General features: G+C 33.7%; 1 protein-coding gene across 3 annotated transcripts in view; it reads left to right on the forward strand.

Annotated features, from left to right (window-relative positions):
* LOC133336721 (uncharacterized) overlaps positions 1-23,438 on the forward strand; it is a 44,099-nt gene that overhangs the window by 12,672 nt on the left and 7,989 nt on the right. For 2 of the 3 annotated variants that reach the window (XM_061545000.1, XM_061545001.1), the window contains exon 1: positions 7,311-7,435. The exons of the other annotated variant lie outside the window; for it this stretch is intronic. In XM_061545000.1, coding sequence (XP_061400984.1) covers positions 7,336-7,435 — 100 coding nt within the window. In that variant the 5' untranslated portion in view covers positions 7,311-7,335. Of the gene's footprint in view, positions 1-7,310; positions 7,436-23,438 lie in introns of those variants that run through there. 3 annotated transcript variants of the gene reach the window in all.

Raw genomic sequence — 23,438 nt, forward strand, 5'->3', positions numbered from 1 at the left:
GCCAATCCTATACCCCAACAGCAATCCTAACACCAAATTTTAGGATTTCCGCTCTATCGGTTTACCCGAAATTCAAAATGTACCAAATAGGCGCGTTTATATGGGGTTTAAAGCTTTTTGTTTGAAGATTACCTACCTAATGATAATCCAAAATACTAACATACCGTCAATTTGGTTGGAAAACGCGCATAAAATCCATTGAACTAGGACAAAAATTAAACATTGTTAGTAGGATGATTTACTTCCCAATATTAACCAAATTAGAGCCAATTTTATTAAATGTGAGATTAATTTTACCATCAGTCTGATATGATAGCAAATTTCAATTATGTTTTTTTTTTTAATAAATATTTACCTTACATTTTCAACGAACATTTTTATATTATCTGCAATAACCCTTAAATATCAGGATGTCGTTTGCTGCTATAGCTATTAAAGTATCCTCTGGCACTGCTTGGCACTAAGTTCTGAACCTTCAATTTCATTATAATCACCAGGTCTATCTGTTTAATTAACCATCATTGCATGTTACCATTTTAACAGATAAATATTTTATAGCATTTTTTAAGATACAATTATATTCAAAAAAATTTAAAATTTCATTGTAAACCGCTCTTCAGATTTGAAATACAGTGGTGGCCACGTAATTAAAACATTAACTGTGGTAAAATTTTTTGATGAGCCTTCGATTCGTTTGAAGTATTTTTTAAATAAAAATTAATTCAGAACACTTAGATATAGTGTGAAAATTGAAAATTATTGAATATAATTTTTCCATAAATAACGCGATTTTATGAAAAAACATCGACATTGAAGTGGCCTCATAATTAACATTGTGTGATTTTTTCCTTTACTGCATTTTTGTGAAAATATAAAAAAAACTACTAAAATGTGTTAAAGTAAGCATCAAAAATGCTGCTGTGTGCCGGAAACTGTACTGGTCAACATAGGCGTTTATCTCTGTTCATTCTGTTGTGACTGATATATTTTTGTATAAAATATATTCTGTACTACTCGAACAATTGATTTGATATAATAAATTCCAATATTTATAGATATTTCCTCACATACTGCAAAAATATTCCGGCCTTCTTCAATAAAGGCTTTCGAAATAGAATCGTTCCTTTTCCTTTATGTAAATTCCCATTTTATGAGTTTTTTATTTCAAATATTTATTTATTTTAAGAAGTATTTTTTGTTTTCTACTAATTCTAGCAATTTTTGGTGCATTCGGTCCTTTATTTTCTATATAACCAAAAAAGTATACGTAAATCAATAACCGTGGTACATTTGTACCCATCCAAAGATAGCTCTGTAACTCATTAAAAAATTGGACTATCGTGAAGTTTTTTGTTTTAAATTAGATGTAGGAACTCAAATGTAGATGTAGGAAGTCAAAATTTTATATACATTAAAATAATATATATTTAAATCCATGCTTAAATGATAATCTATCTATCTACCATGAGTCCTAATAGATTTTTTTTTAACCGTAGTATTTTGAATATTAAAAAATCAGCTTTCATTTTCTCAAATTTCAGAATGATTATTGTAGTTAGTAGTTAAATACGGAACAACAAAGATATTTACGCTCCAAAATAATAATAATTAATCGACTTAATTTAAAAGTTGGCAACCCTAAATTCCAACATATATACATTGTTTATAAATTGTATTCTCGCGCGCTCTCTTTTTTCATCTTTGCAATAAACTTGTTCCTCTAATGGCCCCACAACATTTTTTGGAGACAACCACAAAAAAAGTTTGGGAGCGCCGAGAAACATCAAATTTATGAGTTTGTTGCAAACGAAACAAAACAAAACCGACTTTCTCAACAATAATAAAAAAACAAAAACGAAAATGTTGATATGACAACAATGTGATTTCTGGTTGGTGATGTTGGCGTTGTTGTTGTTGTGAATGTTTATGGATTTTTATCTGTGGTTTGATTGTTGTTTTTATCCGTCTTCAATAAACAAACAATGTTGGGGCTTGGGGGAGCGTATGAGCGAGCTAATGAGTTTGTTCAATGTGTTCGTGCGGGTGTATGTGTTCGCTGCCATGCCGAGTCTTTGGCATCTTTGAAAAGCTTCGTGAATTTTAGTTCCACTTCGACAACGGCTCCATGTAGTGGTTGTTGGTTGTCTAGCGTATGTAACGGTTATATTTGTCGCAGATAGTTGGCTTTGAATTGTCGGGTTTTTGCTCCACTAACAAACATTACGACTCGTTACGACCGGTTGGCGCGCATTTTTGAATAAATTAATTATGAAATAGTAAAAGAAATAAAAAACGAAATTGAATAAAATAAAGTTGCAATATGAAAATACAAAAAATGTTCACAATTATCATTTTCAAATAAAGAATGTTGGCAATTTTATGGTGAAAGAAAAAGTAATTGATGGCCGGCATAATAAAATCCATAGTAAAGAAAACAGCAACTGATCAATCTGTGCAAAGTTCAGGGTTACAACAAACATAGCAAACAAGTGTTAATAATTCAAATATTTACACATACACACAAATAAACAAATCGAAAATGCTAAATATTGCTTTGAGAAAATCCCATCTGGCGATCGATTCATTCATTTATTTCAAATAATATTTCACATGAAATATATTAAATCATTAAAAATTGTATAACATTATATAAATGTGGTTAAATAAAAACAAACACAAATATATGCTAAAATTTCAAATAGAGAAATCGAATGAAATATATGAGAGGTCATATTATATATGTATCAGAACCGATTGAATTTAAATTGGATACGTAAATGTGACCTGATTTGATTTACACAGACAGACTGACGGATTTAGAAACTGTTTCTAATTAGATTATCAAAAGTAATAACGGAAAACCAGAAATGGTTTTGGTTAATATAAACAATTACACAAATAAATGTTTTCAGAAAACATCAAACACTAATATCAATTGAAAATCCTATGTAAACAAATCGAAATGTTTTAATTTTAATAGAAATACACAATGGTTCTATTCCATATCCTACAAGAATCTTTAATTAATCGAACATTTTTTCGAGTTTCCCTTTATAAATTTGACAAGTGTTACCAATTTTTGAGTAAGGAAACAGGCCAAACCGGAGACAGTTCTAAAAATAAATACTTACATACACTTTTCGAAATACCACAAAGATAACAAAATAAAATTATAACCACCTAACTGCTGTCTAGTTTCTCAGGATTTTCATAAATGCACTGGTGGCCAAAACTAAAGCAACTGAACTTGCAAACTGAATAAATGACCTGTGATTTTTTTGAAAATGGAGTTATACTGAAAGTTTTTTCAGATATAAAATATATATATATATATAATAACATATAAAATATATTCTATGGAAAACTAAATTGACCCAATTTTTGCTTGGTCAAAACTAAAGCAACTTTTTGATTTTTTCTTATAAATAAGCAATAATCGACCTCAAACATTATTTTCATTAGGGCAGCACACCTACGTGCCACTGAATCAATAAGATGATCAATTTGATCCTTGGATAAAAAAATTTTAATATTTATATGTTCTTAATGTAAATTAAATTGTGTATACATTTTTTTAACCCTTTCAGTGTTTTTGTCGAATATATTCGACATTTAAAAGTACTCTCTTTCTTTGCGATTTTTTGCTTATCCTATGTACCGTTACTATTGATGTTTTTGTTTTTGCTGAAAGACAGACGAAATTCGCCGAGGGTCAAAATGGCAATTGCTATGTCATATAAAGGATTTTAAAAACTAAATTTTAGATTTTTATTCCCATAAAATTTTTTTTTGACACTGAAGGGGTTAAATAATATACTGTAATTGTTTATTGGCCTTTCGGCCAATAAATAACAATAAATAACAATTAATAAATAAATAATATACTATTCCTTGCATCATGAACCTTTGCGAAGAGGTTATGTCTGTTTGTGAAGCTCATTTGATTATTCCATGATTTTTCCAACGATTTTTCTATAGGGTAAAGATCTGTTGATTGTGTTGGCCATTATAAAAACTGATTTTTAACTCGTGCAATCTTTGACATATTTCGGTGTATGTTTGAGATTACTGCCAAGCTGAAACACTCAAGCGGTATATTTTCTACTCCAAAGGAAACTGTAGCTTTTTCAACACATTTGTATAAAAAATCCGATCCTTTACCGCATAAATCTCGCAAATATATCAAACTCCATAAAAAGAAAAACCGCCCAATGCCATTATTGACCCTACTCCATGCTTCCCAGTACCATTGCAATAGTGTGGCATGAGCCTTTCATTTTTGGACTTTCTCACCATATATTTTTCATGTCTGAGTCTTTAATATTTAATTTTAATTAATGTGAGAGCATAATATTTCTCCACTGAGTCAAATTCGAATTAATATGAGCATTTGCGAAAGGCAATCTGGCTTTCCGATTCTTTTCAGAAATAAAATTACTTTCTTGATAGTTTCCGGACATGTAGGCCTGCTACCATAGCTCGTCCACGCTCTGTTCTTCGGAACAGTTCGTACTGACAATTTATTGATCAGTACGAACTGATGTTCTTTTGCAGCCTTCCTGATCTAGTTACATAAAACCAACTTATAATTCGAAATATTGCTGATTTATTTATCCTCCGAAGTAATATTCTGTGATAAATTATTTTCAAAATCTCTGATGATTAGCTGTTTTATCGGAATACCATTTATATATATATATATATATTTTTGTTTGCAGTACGAGGGCGGTTTGGAAACTTCTTTGCCTATCAATGAAAGAGAATAGCGTGGCATAATTATGAAAGGTAGTCTCATTTCAGAAATTCATGATGACAACCTCAAATAAAATGACATCAATTTCAAATAAAATGAAAAATAAATTCCATAAAATTGCATGTATGTCGATTGGCAAATTTTCAACAAATTGGACAAAATATATTTTCTAAAGCTGAACATTACTCTCAAGATTTAACCATGATTGTTACAACTTATATTTATAAGTTTTAGAGGCAGATAACTTCTAAAAATCAAAATCAAATTCAAAATAATTTAGCAATTTTTGTCACTGAACACATAGTATGCGTACGTTTCGAAGGAATATATTTTAATTTAAATTTTGAAAGCTGAATGCTGTCAAAGGCAAATTTATGAAAAAAATTGGAAACATATGATAGCATGAGACTACCTTGTATAATTATGCCAAGGAGAATAGTTAGATTTTCAAAAATATTTTTATTTTTCATAGTATCCTGAAATATTTCCTCAAGGTCTTCAAAATAGTGGTTTTCAACTGTAATTGCATCTCCATTTGAGGTAAAATGCTTGCCAGCAAGGATTTTTTTTTAAATTTGGGACCAGGTAAAATTATAGTCAAGCAACTCGAATTGATCCAAAAGGTGGCAATATTACTCTGCATTTACTGCATATAATCAATCAATAAAATACCTTGTGACTACTTTGTATGAGATATACTTGGTAATACAATTAAAAGGAAAACATGTAGAAGGCTTTGAATTTGTATGTCAAGGAAAAGTTTGAGGAAAATTGAAAAATTTTCTTCTGGGATTCGATTTTTGGTTTTCGGGCTGGAAGGAAGTAAATTTTTATATTAATGCCACGAAATTGATGATTGGGTATAGTCAGAATGTTAATTGGGCTGACAAAGTTTACGTCGGCATGGTAGGGAGGGAAAACCGACGAATCTCAAACACCTAAGGTTCAAAGATCATCCTTCATACTAACTTTGACCATCGCGAATATAGATGTTAAAATTAAGCTACCAATAAAACTTAAATATTCATGTAACTGGTTGAGGCTTATTTCTTCTGAGAAGAACACCCCCAAGCCCTGAGCACGGTCGGAAACAATGGTAGCAACAATCAGAAGAAATAGAGTCTGGTGAGGATCGTTACATAATTTTAACGGCGCCCAAGGTGGGGCGCCATTATGCGGCATTTATTAAGCTTGGAATTTTGGTTGCTTTAGTTTTAGCCACCAGTGTATGTGTTTATCATGCAATATATATCAAAAACGGATATTCAAATATCAATACCTCGCAATGGTGTACGACATAGAAATCTATAATAAATTATTGCCATGTGCTCATTTGATTTTGTTTAAAAACTTTTCTATATTTAAAATAAATCAATAATTTCCACCAAATTTTAAATGTTGTTATTTTCGATTTTGCTAATCTTTGTTATTATATATTTTTTGTTCTCCTTTTTTTCAAATAATTCCATTGCAAATTTTTTTCGCTTGTTTCCATACGGCAATTAAAAGAGGTGTGAAAATGTTGTGTTAAAATAGACTTTTGTTTATATTTTCTATTGCGTTTCGTTTGTTTATTTTACCGGTGGCAAAATGAAGAGGATACAGCGCATTTGCCGAGCATTACAATCAGCTCATTAAAATGTCATATTGGCATGGGCATTTTTTTTCAAATACCATACAAGTGCAATGAATGATTTTGTGTGTTGTGTTTTATTACTGCATCAAATGATGTGTAAATAGATTGCCGATTTTGGAAGTAAATAAGAAATTTATATATTAATAAATAACTAATTGGATCGCCATGTGTGATTGTGATGTGTTGTGAAGTGAATTTGAATTTGTTCTATTGAGCTAATAATTTTATTCTAATAAAAAACACAAGAGAATAAATTCAAATGCGTTCATTTTACATAACCTTGAACTTCGCCATGCAAATAATTTTTTTTATCATAAAAATATATATTTAACCGAAGACATACATTTATAATATTTAAATATTATATATCGTCCGTTGTTTAAAATGTGCAGCTGTGAATGTAACCGATAAATTAATTTTTTTTCAATTCAATTTAAAAAATAATATTGAACTTCGCCATGCAAGCTATTTGAAACCTAACCTTCTTATAAAAATAGTTTAATTATTATCAACAGACTTTCATTCACATTTGTGTGGTATTTTTAGTCCCGTAATTTCAATGACTTCCAGTAGAAAGCAAGCAAAAATCTAAAATATGTAAAAAAGAAAATATAATTCTGATTGTTGTTTTTGCTGTGTTTCTTAGCGATATCAAATTAAAAACATGCAAAAACCACGTACATGGTGTATCGAACATTCTCAACATTAAAATACAAGTACAAAACTTATTGTAAATGGAAACAAATAATAATTCCACAACTAATTAATCATAATTACACTTAAAGTGCCAATTTTGTGATATCAGAAGAAAACAACAAAAATTAAAACAAAAGTCGATAACAACGACGCCTACATCAATCTGCAAAAAAGAAAAGGTTTCCAACTAGAAACAAATAATCACCCAAAAACATTTATAATTTGGAAAGAACACATTTTGCGGATTTAAATGTTGGAACACGATAAACGGCGAAGGAATGTCATTATGGAGCTGGTGAGGAGGTACAAGGAGGGTAAACTGACCACATCTCATGTCAGAGCATTAAACAGTATGTATTTTTTATTTGTATTTCAATTCGAGAACACTTGTGTTTTTATATTGAATTTTTAAATGTAGATTTATTGCAAATTACAAATTGTTTATTTATATAGTATGTAAAAATTGTAAATGAGAAAAAAAAATTAATAGCAACAATTGCAAACATGTACAAGTTATGTACATACTTTAATGGGAACATTTAGATAAACACTTAAAATTGAACGAATTTTGGCTAAAACTTTTTTATCAATAGAAAGGATAATCCGCATATACCATACCCTATAAATACATAGTGAATACAAATAAAGAATTGTTCAGAAATTACCTAAATTTACTACCTATTAAAATCGAATCAGTGCTTTGAACCCCGAACTTGTTTCCTTGGTGCTTAAAAGGTTTATTAACTTGTATTTTCATGGGTGATATTATATTCTTCTAGACTGAATTATGCCAAATTTCTCGGTGTAAAAATACCGATATCCAAACCAAATAGAAATTATATATCTATATCTGAATTTGACAAACACCACATATATTTGGACCGATTTTTACAAATAGGTCTCGTTCTTGTACCTAATTATCGAACTATAACTAATTTTAACACAGTTGGATGAATTTTGCGACCTATACTTGGGCTTAGATTTCTAAATATATTCTAAAAAAAAATCTGGACCTATTTTGTTTCCATAGCGTGGAGTACGGTCTAAATACCACATGTATCATTGAGTTAGACACTATTGTTCATTTTGGGACAATATTGTCAATGTTTATACCCTCCACCATAGTATGGAGGGTATATTAGTTTTGTTTTTCCGTTTGTAACGCATCGAAATAATTTCCGACCCTATATATATTCTTGATCAGCGTAAAATTCTATGACGATTTAAGCATGTCCGTCTGTTGTAATCACTCTGGTGTCTAAACGAATTGAGATAGATCGCCAAAATTTTGCATAGAGTCGTCCTTTGTCTGCGGGCAGGTCAAGTTCGATGATGGGCTATATCGGTCCACGTTTAGGCATAGCTCCCATATAAGGGTACCTCCCATTTTTCGGTATTTTGAAGTTCTTAAGCGTGTTTTTTAACTGAATTCGGAATAATCATTTCCGACCCTATACACTATATATATTCTTGACCAGCGTAAAATTCTAAGACGATCTAAGCATGTCCGTCTGTCCGTCTGTCTGTTGTAATCACTCTAGCGTCTAAACGAATTGAGATAGAGCCCCAAAATTTTGCATAGAGTCGTCTTTTGTCTGCAGGCAGGACAAGCTTGAAGATGGGCTATATCGGTCCATGTTTAGGCATAGCTCCCATATAAGGGTACTCCCCAAATTTCGGTATTTTGAGGTCCTTGAGCACGAATTCGCTGAAATTTGGTACTGTGAGTTCTTATTGGGTAGCAAATCTCCCTACTAAAAAATTATAAATATAGGACCATTTTTTCGCGTAGCCCCCATATGGGGGCTTGAACGCGTTTTCAGCCAAATTCTTTGTAATTTGATTTTTTGTAGTCGTATATGATAACAAAAATTATTAATATTCAGCCCCTTTTGGGGGTAGTCCCCATATAACCCCCTTTTTATATTAAAATAGTTATCTGATTTGTTCCGCGTATTCGGTTTGGTTCTAAGACCTTGTGTTAATCATTATACCGGCGGATGTTCGAGAATGAACTATATCGGCCCGCAGTTAGGTCTAGTCCCCATATAATGATACCTCATAAATTGCAGTATTTTGAGGATTTTATACTCTACCATGCGTTATCAATATCGGTCCACGTTTTGGGATTTTCAGATTTTTGGATAAATCCCCATTAAAAATTGCTGAAATTTGTATTTTGTGTATCGGTATAGGCCTACTTTTTGGTATTTTCCCTATATGTTTATTGCAAGTATCTGTCAGTACATCTGTGGTGGAGGGTATCGAAAGTTCGGGCCGGCCGAACTTAACGCTTTCTTCACTTGTTTAATATTCCATTTTCAATTTTTTTTTTATTTTCGTACTACACCAATGATTTTTGGGTTATATATTGGAAAAAATGTGCTGACTCAAAATCCATTCGCGATTAAATTTTTGGTTGGTGCGCGCAAATTCTATGGACGTTTTAATTTTGGACATAAGAAAAAAATTACGTTGATCGCACAAGAGTTGTTTGAGTGCTACGTAGTGCTATATAGAGTGTGTACCATAACAATGAGAACATTGGCGTCTATTTTGACCGGCCACAACGTGGCATTGACTTATCATCCGACGTACAGCACTTATACCCAATGACTTATTTTTAATCCCGTACATCAAGAAAAAATGCGATATGTTTGTCGACAGGTCGTTCATAGGTAGCGACTTTTGAGCATCATTTTAAAGAAATTGGACTAAATTATAAGTGGGAGCTGCTTGAAATTAAATTTTGTGTCCGACCAAGAGTTATAGCCGCTTTTATTCTTTATTTAAAAAACCAAACCTAACTATGTATATATGGGAGCTATATATACGTATATACAATTTAGATCGGGGAATACAGATGGAATAAAATTGTATGCAATACCAATCAATTATTGGCATAAGACATTTCCGTGTATAGGTCTAACAACGTGTACTATATTACAACATATACTATACCAATGCTTGCAAGATTGCTTGCAATAGTAGAAAAAGAGGAACTTTTTAGGATATAAAAAATTAAAAAAATATTATAATATTTTTCCTTGAGTGACTTATTTCTATTGTTTAAGTTCCTTATCTTTAAAAAATGTATTTATTTAAATAAATTTGTTGTGGTTTCCCATAACTTTGTGTTGTTATTTGCATGCTTACAATTTACGCATTTGTTTTTGTCGGTAATTGTTTATGTCCCCAAAAGGACGGTAAGTGGTTTTCTTCGGATAAAAAAAATAGAAGAGGAATAAAAATACAAAACGAAGTAAACAAAGCATAATTAATTTGGGCTAATGGTATGCATGGGGTAGTTCGGTGATTAATTAACATTTCTTTTGTTTATCAAATAAGGGTTTGCTATGAAATTAGCAAAATAAACAAAACAATTGTTTAATGTTGGGAATTTATTTGATTGTTGTAGTTGATTTTCGGTACCTCAAATCCATTATTATTAGAGATAACGTCATTTGAAAAATTTCTTTTGGGTGTCGTTTCGACACTTTTGTCACGTATGACATTTAATTTCTTAATTAGAAATGGAAATTTGAAAGTAATTTTGTGTAGTTATCATTATAAAAAATATATCAGTGGAAATATTTTTATAATACATCTAAGAGGATAAATAATCCAAAAAGTTAGTGAAAATTGGCACAATCCTTTGGAAATCTTGGGGTTTAAACAGAAGCACGACTATCTCAAGATACAGCAGAATATGCCTTCGTTGACTTTTCCCTTTTGTATGTCTTAGAGTCCGAAAAACAATTTAAAGCCAAATCGATTTCCACTTTAACCGGTCACTCTTCACAGTTCCTTTAAAAATGACTCTAGCGCTCAAAAATTTTTAATCAACTGACAAACTCTCACTGCCTTATTTTCCTAAAAAATCATCTCTCAGCTGATTTTACCGCTTTAATTTTTAATACATAATTCTGGCGTGTTAATATTTTATATTTATATTTCTCTGGCCCACTGTAAACCTCCAACATGTTTAAGATAATATGCCATCGATTAACAGGTTGAAGTCACATTTAAAACATACTAATTTAAATAACAAATATATATTTGGGTGTGTAAATAATCTTGATTGTAATTCAGTTAACAGTGATCAACTGGTTTTAAAACGCATTTAAAAATTCCTTTGTTAATATTCAAAAAATTAAAAATGAAAGAAATGGAATTTTAATGCACAACCCAAACAAAGCTTCTTAAAGAATGAAATTCAATTCGACAATACCTCAATTGAAAACATTTTGAAGATGAGCGCATCTTCATTCAAATCCCCACATGGTGATCGTGAAAAATAAAAAAAAACAAGAGCAAACAAACATTCAGCACCCCTCAAATACAAAAGCTTTGCGGGGAAGAGGCTTTATTGTGTGTAAATAAATAAATAAAATTGTGAATTGTGTTAAATAATTTCTAATTCAGTTTCAATATCACATTCAAATAAGAAAGAATACTGAAAACGTAGTGGCAGTATGACAAACATTACCGCTTCGGCAAATATTAGAGTCAATAGATGGTTGGTGGCGGGGTGGGGGATCTTTGTTTGTTTGTTTTTTTCTAATGTTATGGTTGTTGTTGTATTCATGGTTTACGGTCATTGATTTTGAACTCAGTGGAAGTGATATAGGTTGGTAATGTGGTATAGTCACTTTTTTTGTAAACTGAAAATTTTAGAATAACTGAAACATGTTCTATAGTTTGCTGTTCTCAAAAAAATAAGATAGCAATGACCTGTTTAATTTATTTAAATCACGTTGAGAATCAGTACCAAAAATAAAATTTTTCATGAAATTGACTTTTTTTCGGTTGAAGTTTAAAAATAATTTTTTGTATAGTCACTTTTTTTTAAACTGAAAATTTTAGAATAACTGAAACATGTTCTATAGTTTGCTGTTCTCAAAAAAATAAGATAGCAATGACCTGTTTAATTTATTTAAATCACGTTGAAAATCAGTACCAAAAATAAAATTTTTCATGAAATTGACTTTTTTTCGGTTGAAGTTTAAAAATAATTTTTTGTTTTACGGATGTACTTTAATCGTTATTACTAAAGCATTAAAATAATCAGTATGAACTAAAAATCAAATAATATGCGCGATTGCACCACATAATCACCAATTTGGAAAAAAAAACTAGACATTTCTTCAGTAAACACAAGTGTAGGTAATGTGGTATACCTTGATTCTGCATGAAAAAAGGCCAGCACTAGACAAAATCTCATTACTATGTGAAACATTTGTACTCTACGAGAGTCTACCATGAATCACAAGGATGAAAAACAAAGGCTATGAGTTTTAACAATTTCTCCATATAAAAATTAAATATTGCCATGTGTAGACATTATTATATAATAAAAATTAAAGTTGCACTCAACGTATCCGTTAAAAATCTTAACAGACATAAATCTCGATCTAATTCGCATTCATTAAAAACAATAAATTATATAAGATATCAATTGCAAGTGAAAATTATACTATACCACATTAACATCATGTGGTATACCACATTACCTGCACTTTTTTTAAAATCACTTTTTATGGGATTTCAAATATTTTCTCAAATATCTCTTAAATTGTTAGAATAATATTATTTTCAAATTGATACATGGAAAGACAACACATGTAGCATGTTAAGTGTAAATTTTCAATTTAATCGGATAAAAAATAAAAATTGTGCAATCTAAAAACAAATGGGTATACCACATTTGCATCACCTCCTATATCAATCTACACACCAATATTAACCATAATGAAAATTTCCAAAACTACCTCCATATCTCAACACTACACACCAATTCAGAACGTAAAAGAAATCTACCTCTACGCTAATTTTGTTGTCTCATGTTACCTTACGTACTCCCGTAATACTTATGTATTTCAAAAACCAATTCCAAATTTCATGATTCGATCCCTATAGTTTCATTCAAATATTATTTTTAGCAAATTTAGTACCATTTAGTACACATTAATATAAATTCAACTGAAATCATATTTCCCAACTTCAGGATTCCAGCCCGATCGCTTCACCCAAATGTAATTGTACCAAATTTAGTATCATTTTCAATACATTAGTAAGAATTTCCAAACCTACCCACATAACTCAATACTACACTCCAACAATAATCTTAATTCAAAATTTCAAGAATCCAGTTCTACCTGTTCACCAAAAATCTAAATTTGGCACCATCCGCCAGTACTAATTTCCAAAACTTCCTATATACCCAAATTCACCCCAAATTATACTAAATTTAGTACACATAAGTACGAATTTTCAAAACTACCTATATATTATGTAACCAATGGAAATCGTATTTCCCGATTTGAAGATTCCATCCCTATCGGTTCACCCACATCTAAAATGTACCAAATTCAATGCACATTAGTACGAATTTCCAAAAGTTCCCACACAGCCCAATCCTACTAATTTAATTTTTTTGGCTTTATCCGTCCACATGCTAAGATGTCCATTACAACAAGTTTAGTACATTTTTGTACTTTTCGGATATGTGTAGTTCAAATTTCCTACACTGCAAAAGTGATCCTCATTCTAAATTTAAGAGTTCTCCACCGGTTTACTCTTTCATTAATGTAGAAACTTGCGTTGGGAAATTCATATCGAATATGGTCGTAACCTTTATGGTATCTATGTCAAAATACTGGCCAATAATTAACCAGCTCTGGTTATTCTCCGAAACCACGAAATATTCTTTTATAGTAATATCGCTTGATAGTGATTCGAGAACCATCAAGATACTGAAAACAAAACATTTATCGAAAATTTTGAGCAAAAAAAAATTTACACACTAACCAGGACATTCAAAATACATAACATCGGCTATGTGGCTAAGGTCCGAATATAGATTTAAATTGAGTATTGGCAGCATGGATATTTAGTAACCTCCCATACTGCCAAATGTGGCTAAACCTTCAAAATACAGAAAATGGGGCGAATAACCAGGAGCTATACTAACACGTGAGTCAAGATATTCCATTTTCAGTACCATCCTAGTAATGTGAATAATGTAGTTGTAAAATTGCAAAATTCTTTCGTAAAAATTGCGATCTGTCCAGATTTCGATCAGACATTTGATTTCTGATTAGACTTTGTTTTGTTTTCTCTTTCGTTTTCTTTTCAACAGTTTTACCGAGGATTCTCAATTACCCATTTTTGGTATTAAGAAGTTTTTTTACCGCACAGGAAATACCGTTTAGGAAATACTTAAAATCTGGTGTTTCTCTTATTTGAAGGCTGTACAAAGATACGACTTATACCGACAACTTTTGACACTTAAAAATATTAAAAATCTGCCGATCCCTTATATGGATCTAGAAATTCTCAAAATTCCCAATTATATATTAATCACACAGAGTTATATCAGACACCGAGAATGTGCTAGGAAACATGTTAGAAGCAAACATGTCAAGCCCCGGCGGGTTGAACCTTTGATATATTCATGTATTATAGAGACCAATATGTCAAATGGTCCCACAACATTATATAGAGTCTATACTTAAAATACATTAGCATTTACTTTTACCGCCAGCCAAAATTACCAAATTTTAAAACTGGAATCCAAATTAAGAAACTTCAATATCTACGGGTGTAGGGCACTAAAATATTTCCATTACATATTTAAATGCCTTCTCTTGTAAATCACATATGTTATGAGCACACCATGATGTCATCTAACCTGTTCGAAAGATTCATTCAACGAGGCATATAAAAAATCTTAAATAAATTTGCTTATTTTTATAAAAACGCCTTTTATGTATTGTTTTTTTTTTTTCTTAAAAAAGACGATTGCCTTTGGTTTATGGTCGCTGGGAGATGATTCCAAACATTCTTCGACATTTCGAACATAAAACAAATAATTGATGTTCGTCATAAATTGTGGCATTCGGGTATAACAGGTTGTTTCAAAAACGAACAAAACAAAATTTCTCCATTTTGATGATTATTTGAATAATTTCCGAATGCGCACACGACGATATGATCTAATATCACGTTTAATAATTTTTGAAAATGCCAAATATTTTTTTTGCTAAATTCGAGGCAAATAAAAACGTTGCCGAAAACATTAAATGGTCGCGGTCGACACATTGAACATTTCGCCAGCATTCAATTTGAATCGATTGATGTGTGTTCGGCTATTAACCTATCTGTCCATTTCATGAACAATGAACAAAATTTTTATTTCTTGTTTAAAGTTCCATTCTTTAATTGAATATTTTTGTTTATGGCCAAGGCATACTGCATAACGTATTAATTGTACATATTTCTTTTAAATGTAAAAAAATATGAAATTATAATAGGAGGGGATATTTTTTTATTTCGTATTTCCGGTGCAGTCCTTTTTGAACACCAACAGTTGAAGTGTATTGTGCATATGTCGTAGTCTGTCTCAGGCGGACGTAGCTAAGTCCACCTAAAATGTTGCCCTCACCTATAATACTTATGTAATGATGAACACAATTCTCATACAATGAGATAATAAATCGTAACACCTGTCCCATAGTCTGTGTTATCTTGTTTTTACATGTGTGTAGTAAATTAGCATTATTCTCTAGGTAATATAAGGTATGTTCGATAACTTTCCCCAAAACAAATTGCTCAGTAATTTCTTTTGAGGGACAATTAACATCGGATAATTTTTTAATGATAATCCAAATATATATATTTTCCCCCAAACACATTTTGACGGAGCTAAACCACAGTTTTTCTTGCTGACTCGTCACTTGTGCCATCAAATCAATTAAACGAGCAAACATAGAACTTTTGATCGAACATACCTATTGTTTGCAGTGAATGTTTTACTTTCGCTTTAGACAATTATTAAAGATTCAATTAATCAAAAAAATAAATGTTTATTTTAACGCAATAAAAAACCTCGAATGAATGGGCGACTAAACGAACGACTTAATTAATTTATGAATGAATGACTGAATAGTTTATCTTATTTGTCTAATACTATAAATATACGCGTTAAAATATTTATGTACACAGTTGTATACAATGAACATACACACATACATAAATGCATACGTAAATTATTATTTTTTATGTTCCATAAAACGCCTTTGTGAAAATGTAATTATTTTGTATTCGTTGTTGTTTTCGCACAGCAAATGGACAGTAAATGAAATATCCAGCTGAGACTAAATGATCCAATAAGTCTAAGAGAATAGAATTATTTAGTAGTGTATATATTTATTTAGTATGTATATATTCTATGTGTTTATAATTGCCAAGTTTATAAGAAAGTAGTTGAACATTTTGCGGATTAAAAAATACTTTGTTTTGTAAATAAAAATTTGTTTCACAAATATAGTTGGAGGGGTGGAAAATTCATTATGGGCAAGTATATGAAAAAGCCAGAAGGACAAATTTGCTAGTTTTTGAGTTATGTTGTGATGATTATTTTCGATAACTTTAAAATTGCAGATTATTTTTGAGCTGAATCGAATGAGAAATATTTTTGAAAAACATATAATCGTTCTGTGTCAAGTCCTTGTGTGTCTGTTTCGTCCTTGTTTTCTTGAACCGCAAAATATATATGAAATATGACTTCCAAATATTCTACAATAATGTAACTCAAACGATTTTAGATATGGTCTTCAAAGACAACAAATTAATCTATATTTTAATTGTCCTTATATAAACCAGATTTTCGCATAATATTACCAATTATCAAACGATTAAACTAATATGCATATATCATAAGTCAGCTTTCTCACGGGAATTCGTTTAAATCCATATTTTTCAGAAATAGGTTTTAATAATCAACATTGAAATTATAAATTAAATTTTTGCATACTTTTAGGCTGATACATGTAAACCGTAATGTTGGAAGATTAAAACGTCTGGGTATATGTATATACAGTCCAAATTGCTTATAATGAGGGTCAAGGGACCTGCAAAACTGGTCGTTATGAGCGATATCTATATATAAAAGAGCTTAGTGTTAAGTGAGTGACTGACAGATCATCGCCCAGACTAAACGGCTAAAGCTAGAAGCTTGAAATTTTGAGTGCTGGTTGTTGTTGGTATGTACGCTGGGTTTTTGGAAATTCGAACTAGAAGGGTACGAGAAGTACTAAAATGTACTAAATATGGTACCCTTTGTATTAGGCAAACGGGAAGAGCTAGAATTCTAAAATTGGGAATTTGGGTCACTGATGGAAAGTTAGAAAGATATACAAAAGGGTTTTTGAAAATTCGACCTAAAAGTGTACGAAAAGTACTAAATTTTACTAAATTTAGTTCCAATTGAACATATATAGCTATTGAACATATATAGGTAAAATCTTAAAATTTTGTACGGAATAAGGGTCGGGAAGTGGTGTTTATGTATGGAAATGGTTTATGAAATTCGTACTTATGTGTATAAAAAGTACAAAATGGTACTAAATTTGGTACTATTTGCACTTAGTTGAGTGCATAGGGATGGAATGCTGAAAATAGGAATTGGGATTACTATTGGAGTACATGATACTATTGGAGTAGCATTAAAAAATCGTACTTATGTGTACGAAAAGTACTAAATTGTACTAAATTTGTTGCACGTTGAATTTAGGTGAACGGATAGAGGTGGAGTCTTCAAATTGATATTAAACCTGACTGTTGCAGTGTAGGATTGGGGTAGTTTAACAAATTCGTACTTACTGGTACGAAAAGTTCTATATGGTACTAAATTTAGTACAATTTGGATTTTGCTTGAAAGGATAGAGCTGAAAACCTGAAATTAAGATTACTGTTGAAGAGCTACAGACACACCTTTGCAAAATCGTATTTATGTGTACGAAAAGTACAAAACGGCACTATGTTGGGTACAATTTGGATTTGGGTGAACGGAGAGATCTGGAATCCTAAAATTTGGAATAATGGTTGCTGTTGGAATATAGAATTGAGATATGGAAGCATAGTACTTATGTGTATTAAATGGTAATATATTTGGTACAACTTAATTATGTGTGAACGGATATAGCTGGACTCCAGAATTTTCGAATTAAAATTACTGTTGGAGTATAGGAAAAAAGTACTAACTGGTACCAAATGGTTTACAAATTGTTTTGTGTAAACGGATAGGGCTGTGATCCTGAAATTTTAAATTAATATAAAAGTTTGATTGCAGGACTGAGATACGTGTACTAAATGGTACTACATTTGGTACAATTTTGATTTGAGTGAACGGATAGAGATGTAAAACTTAAATTTGGAATGACTGATTACAGAATTAAGGTAGTATTGGAATTACGTACTTATGGATACGAGAAACACTAAATTGTGCTAAATATGGTACAAATTGTTTTGTGTGAGTGGGAATCATAAAATTTGGAATTAAAATTAAGGATTGGATTGTAGGATGAGACATGAAGTTAGTTTTAAAAATGCGTAATTATGTGTACTAAATGGTACTAAGTTTAGTACAATTTAGATTTGAGTAAAAGGATAGAGATTACGATTATTACAGTGATTTTATTGACACAACTTTACTTTGCACGTTACTTTACAGCTTTACGTTACTTGACGGTTTCAATTCGCGATCTGATTCACAACTGACTAACTGCCTTGCCATTTCCTCTATTTATATGGACCTTGCCTGTCGCTACAGAAGTTTCTAGACGATCTGGTAACATCTGGATTACGAACAATCTACCAGTGCAACACACACATACAAACTTACATTGAGTGAACAATAACAACAACACATATGCAGGCGAGGGAGCAACAAAGAAAGAGGAATTAAGCGATCATCAATGATGACGTTTAACAAGAATTGTACGTCAATAACAAAATAGAAAATGAAAGAGGAAATGTTGTTGTGAAGTTATTCGAATAAACTGCGTAGTAGAAATTTACGTTACAATTCAAATTCTTAAATTAACGGAATTCATCTAAATTAACTTAAATCTAAAGTTATATTCGTAACATTGCCCCCCGCTTAAGACTGTTCGTCCCGAATAGGCACAGTTCCCGTTCCGTAGGGGGCCAGCCGCTCCAAATGTACAACTTTCATCTTCGACCTTGGACTGTCGCTCCTCTGGATGCGATAAACCACATCATTTATTTTCGTGGCAATCTTGTAGGGTCCTTCCCAGTGCGTTTGCAAGTTGGGGCATAGTCCTTTCTTTCGTTGTGGGTTGAACAATAGTACCAGTTGCCCTTCTTGAAACCCATCGGTATTTGCCGCTCGATCGTACCTTGCCTTCATGCGGTTGCTAACCATTTTTATTCGATGGCGAACTGCATCGTGGACTTTACCAAAAGAGTTTTGACTGTCTTCATCTTGGTTCACAACGTCGTTTGGGGTAGCACCGAATATCAAATCGCCAGGTAGCTTTAATTCATTTCCGAAGAGAACTTTGGCTGGGGTCCGGGATGTGGAATCATGAATGGCCGATCTATAAGCCAGTAAAAACTTTGGAATATGTTCATCCCAGTCTCGTTGGCCACTGTCCACCACTTTCCGTAGATGTTCTTCAAGGGTGCGATTGAATCTTTCCACCATGCCATCTGATTGTGGATGTAGGGGCGTCGTTCTGGTTTTCTTGATTCCGTAGGAGTCACACATTTCCTTGAAGATCGCTGATTCAAAATTCCTACCTTGATCGGAATGAACCTCAGATGGAACACCATAGCGACAAATCCAATTTTTGCTGAACACATCCACAATTGTCCTGGCTTCTTGATTTGGGATAGCATAAACCTCTGGCCATTTGGTGAAGTAATCCATGACCACTAAGACATGCCGGTTCCCAGAGTCGCTTGTTGGGAACGGTCCAGCTACATCCATTGCGATTCTTTCAAAAGGGGCTCCTGAATTATACTGCTGCATGTAGCCTCGACTCTTCCGTGTTGGACCTTTAGCTCTTATGCACCTTTCACTATTGGCGATCCAGTCGGCAATGGATTTTTGACAGGCGACCCAGTAGAATCTCTGCTTTACCTTTTCAGCGGTCTTTGCTATGCCAAGATGTCCTCCACTTGGCCCATCGTGAAACTCCGACAAGACATCTCTTATTTTGGAGTCTGGGACGACGATCAAGTTCCGGTGAGATATACCGCGACTAGGTCGCTTGCCCGTTTCTATGGCCGAAATTATTTTGCCCAGAATGGGATCTCTTCGTTGTTCCGTCGACCAATCTTCACCCGACTCAAACTGCAATAATCGGACATCAACGATATTCTCTTTACACTCAGCCTTTGAGGAATGCCTGCATTCTACCTTGCATGGCCGACGAGACAGGGCATCAGCATTACCGTGTTTTCCGCCTTTTCTGTGCTCGATTCTGAAGTCATAACTCTGGAGCCTCTCGATCCAACGGGCTAGTTGACCTTCCGGATTTTTAAACTGCAGCAACCATTGGAGAGCAGCGTGGTCGGTCCTCAGCAGGAAATGCTGGCCATATAGGTATTTGTGGAAGTGTTTAACGCTCTCAAGGACAGCAAGCAGCTCTCTACTCGTCACACAGTAATTCCTCTCAGGTTTCGACAATGTCCGGCTGTAGTACCCGATGACTTTTTCCTGTCCGTCGATTTCCTGGGAAAGGACGCCACCGATGTCGCACGCACTTGCGTCTGTGTCCAGAGCAAACTTGCCGCCAGGTATAGGGTATGCCAAAATGGGGGCTCTGCATAGCATGTCTTTGAGCTTTCTGAATGCCTCTTCTTGGTCGTTGCCCCACTGAAACCTCTGGCCTTTTTGCGTCAAGCGGTGTAGACAGGCGGCGATGTTGGCAAAATTTGGGACAAATCGACGGTAGTAGGTGCAGAGACCCAGAAAGCTTTGCAGCTCATGGAGATTTCGGGGCTGCGGCCAATCTCTGACGGCTTGAATTTTCTCATTATCCGTCGATATGCCCTCTGGCGTCACGTGGTGCCCCAGGAACTTCACCTCTCGTTGGAAGAGACTGCACTTCTTTGGATTTAACTTGAGACCTGAAGACAAAAGCTGCTGTAGAACATCCTTTAAGTTCTTGATGTGTTCGTCGAAGTTGCGTCCCATGACTACGAAGTTGCGTCCCATGACTGCAGCCCTTTTAACACACGCTCCATCAGCCTTTCAAATGTAGCCGGGGCGTTGCAGAGTCCGAATGGCATGACATTGAACTGCCAGAGACCCCCATTAACGCCAAACGCTGTTTTCTCTTTATCTTTCTCGGCGATCTCTACTTGCCAGTACCCACTCTGCAGGTCGAGGGTGGAGAACCATGACGTCCCGGCTAATTTGTCCAATGTGTCGTCGATTCTTGGGAGCGGATTGCTGTCTTTCTTGGTGACATCATTCAACTTTCGGTAGTCCACACAAAATCGGGTGCTTCCGTCTTTCTTCTTGACCAATACCACTGGGGAGCACCACGGACTTGACGATGGTTCTATTACACCACTCTTTTCCATTTCACTTATCAGCTTCGTCTCTTTTTGCCAGGGGAACACTTCTTGGAGGCTGTTTAATGGGTCTCGCGTCTGCTGTATTGATTTCATGCTTCATCACTGATGTTCTTCCTTAGTGCTCTTTTGTCAACGCAAAGGTAGAGGCATATCTCCATAATAGCTGCTTAGCCTTGTTCCTCTCGGAAGGTGATAATTGGTGTGTCCACTCTTTTATGTAGCCGTCGAGGTGCTTCTTCTCCATGGCTGCTGGCTTTTCGGTGCTAGTTTCCAAATTAACTACAGCTTCAGCTGGTGTGCATTGTCCAACATCGGAAAATTGGCAAATTTGCTCTTGCTTGTTTGACAGGTTCAAAACTCTAACAGGAATCAATCCGTCCTTGTTGCTTTTCACCAGGGCATTCGCTATTAGTATGTTACTGTTTATGTTTTCTGCTGGTTCCACCACCCACAACTTCTCGGCTCCACAATCTCCATTCATTGGTACCCATATTATTGCTTCGGCACAGGGCGGTATTATCTCTGGATGGTCCGTAGTCAGACGTCTAATGGGTGTACTTTCATCGTAGCCCACGTTTAACGGAATTTCGACGTTAGACCAGGTCATCACACGCTCTTTCATATCCAGATTGATACCAAAGGCAATCATAAAATCAGCGCCTATTATCACTTCGTCTATGATATCAGCAACTATAAACTCGTAATTCTCCGATTTATTGGCAATAGTTACTCTCAGGGTAATCTTGCCGTGTACTGCCGCGGGCTCCCCCGTTGCTGTGCGCAGTCTGACTCCATTTATTTGCGTTACTTTTCCCTTTACCAGATCTGATCTTATGATGGACTTTGATGCGCCAGTATCTAACGTCAGAACTCGCTTATCACCATTGATGTACCCAGTTGTCGTTAGGTTGTGACTTTTCTGTTGTACTATTGCTATGGAGATTGTGGGGCCATCGTCGATGGGAGCCAATTCATGCCCCGCTGGACTGGCTCGATTTAGTTTAACGGTGACTCATTGGTGGATTGTTGAGCCATTCTTCTACCATCTTTCGTTGGAGGTGGTGACGATGGCCTGGATCGTTTGCGCTTAGATCTGCATTCGCGCGCAATATGACCTGCTTTATCGCAGTTGTAGCATCTAACCCTGGGCTTAGTCATCCCAACTAACTTTGTTTCTTCTATTACCCGCCTCATGGCGTCTTCGATCGAGTTAACGAGAGATTTGGGTTCGCAACCTTCGGTCTCCAGTAGTCTTGTGGGTCTGGGGCTTAACAATTATTCTTGCCGTCTCTTGGGCAAGGGCAAACGACACGGTTTCGGCAAATGACGCTTTTGGTGACGCATATGTTGCACATTTAATCTCAGGGTCACGTATGCCATTCACAAACTTACATTGAGTGAACAATAACAACAACACATATACAGGCGAGGGAGTAACAAAGAAAGAGGAATTAAGCGATCATCAATGATGATGTTTAACAAGAATTGTACGTCAATAACAAAATAGAAAATGAAAGAGGAAATGGAAGGATGTAGAAAAATCTATACAGTAGTTGTTGTTGTGAAGTTATTCGAATAAACTGCGTAGTAGAAATTTACGTTACAATTCAAATTCTTAAATTAACGGAATTCATCTAAATTAACTTAAATCTAAAGTTATATTCGTAACAGTATATTTGAAAATAAAATTACTGTTAGAGTACAGGATTGAGACAGTGTTGAAAATTCGAACTCATAAGTACAAAAAGACCTAAATATGGTACAATTTGGATCTATGTTAACGGATAGGGCTGCAATTCTAAATTTTGCCATTAAAAATAGTTTTGGAGTGGGAAATTGAGAAGTTTTAGAAATTCGTACTAACGTCTACGAAATGTAATAAATGGTATTAAATTTGATACAATTTGGATGTAGGTGAACGGATAGAGTTGGTATCTTTAAATGTGTACTTAACGTTAT

This window comes from Musca vetustissima, unplaced genomic scaffold (assembly GCF_032173495.1).
Source record: "Musca vetustissima isolate MV318-11 ecotype Yass unplaced genomic scaffold, APGP_CSIRO_Mvet_v1 utg8492, whole genome shotgun sequence".
In the NCBI taxonomy this organism is placed as follows: Eukaryota; Metazoa; Arthropoda; class Insecta; order Diptera; family Muscidae; genus Musca; species Musca vetustissima.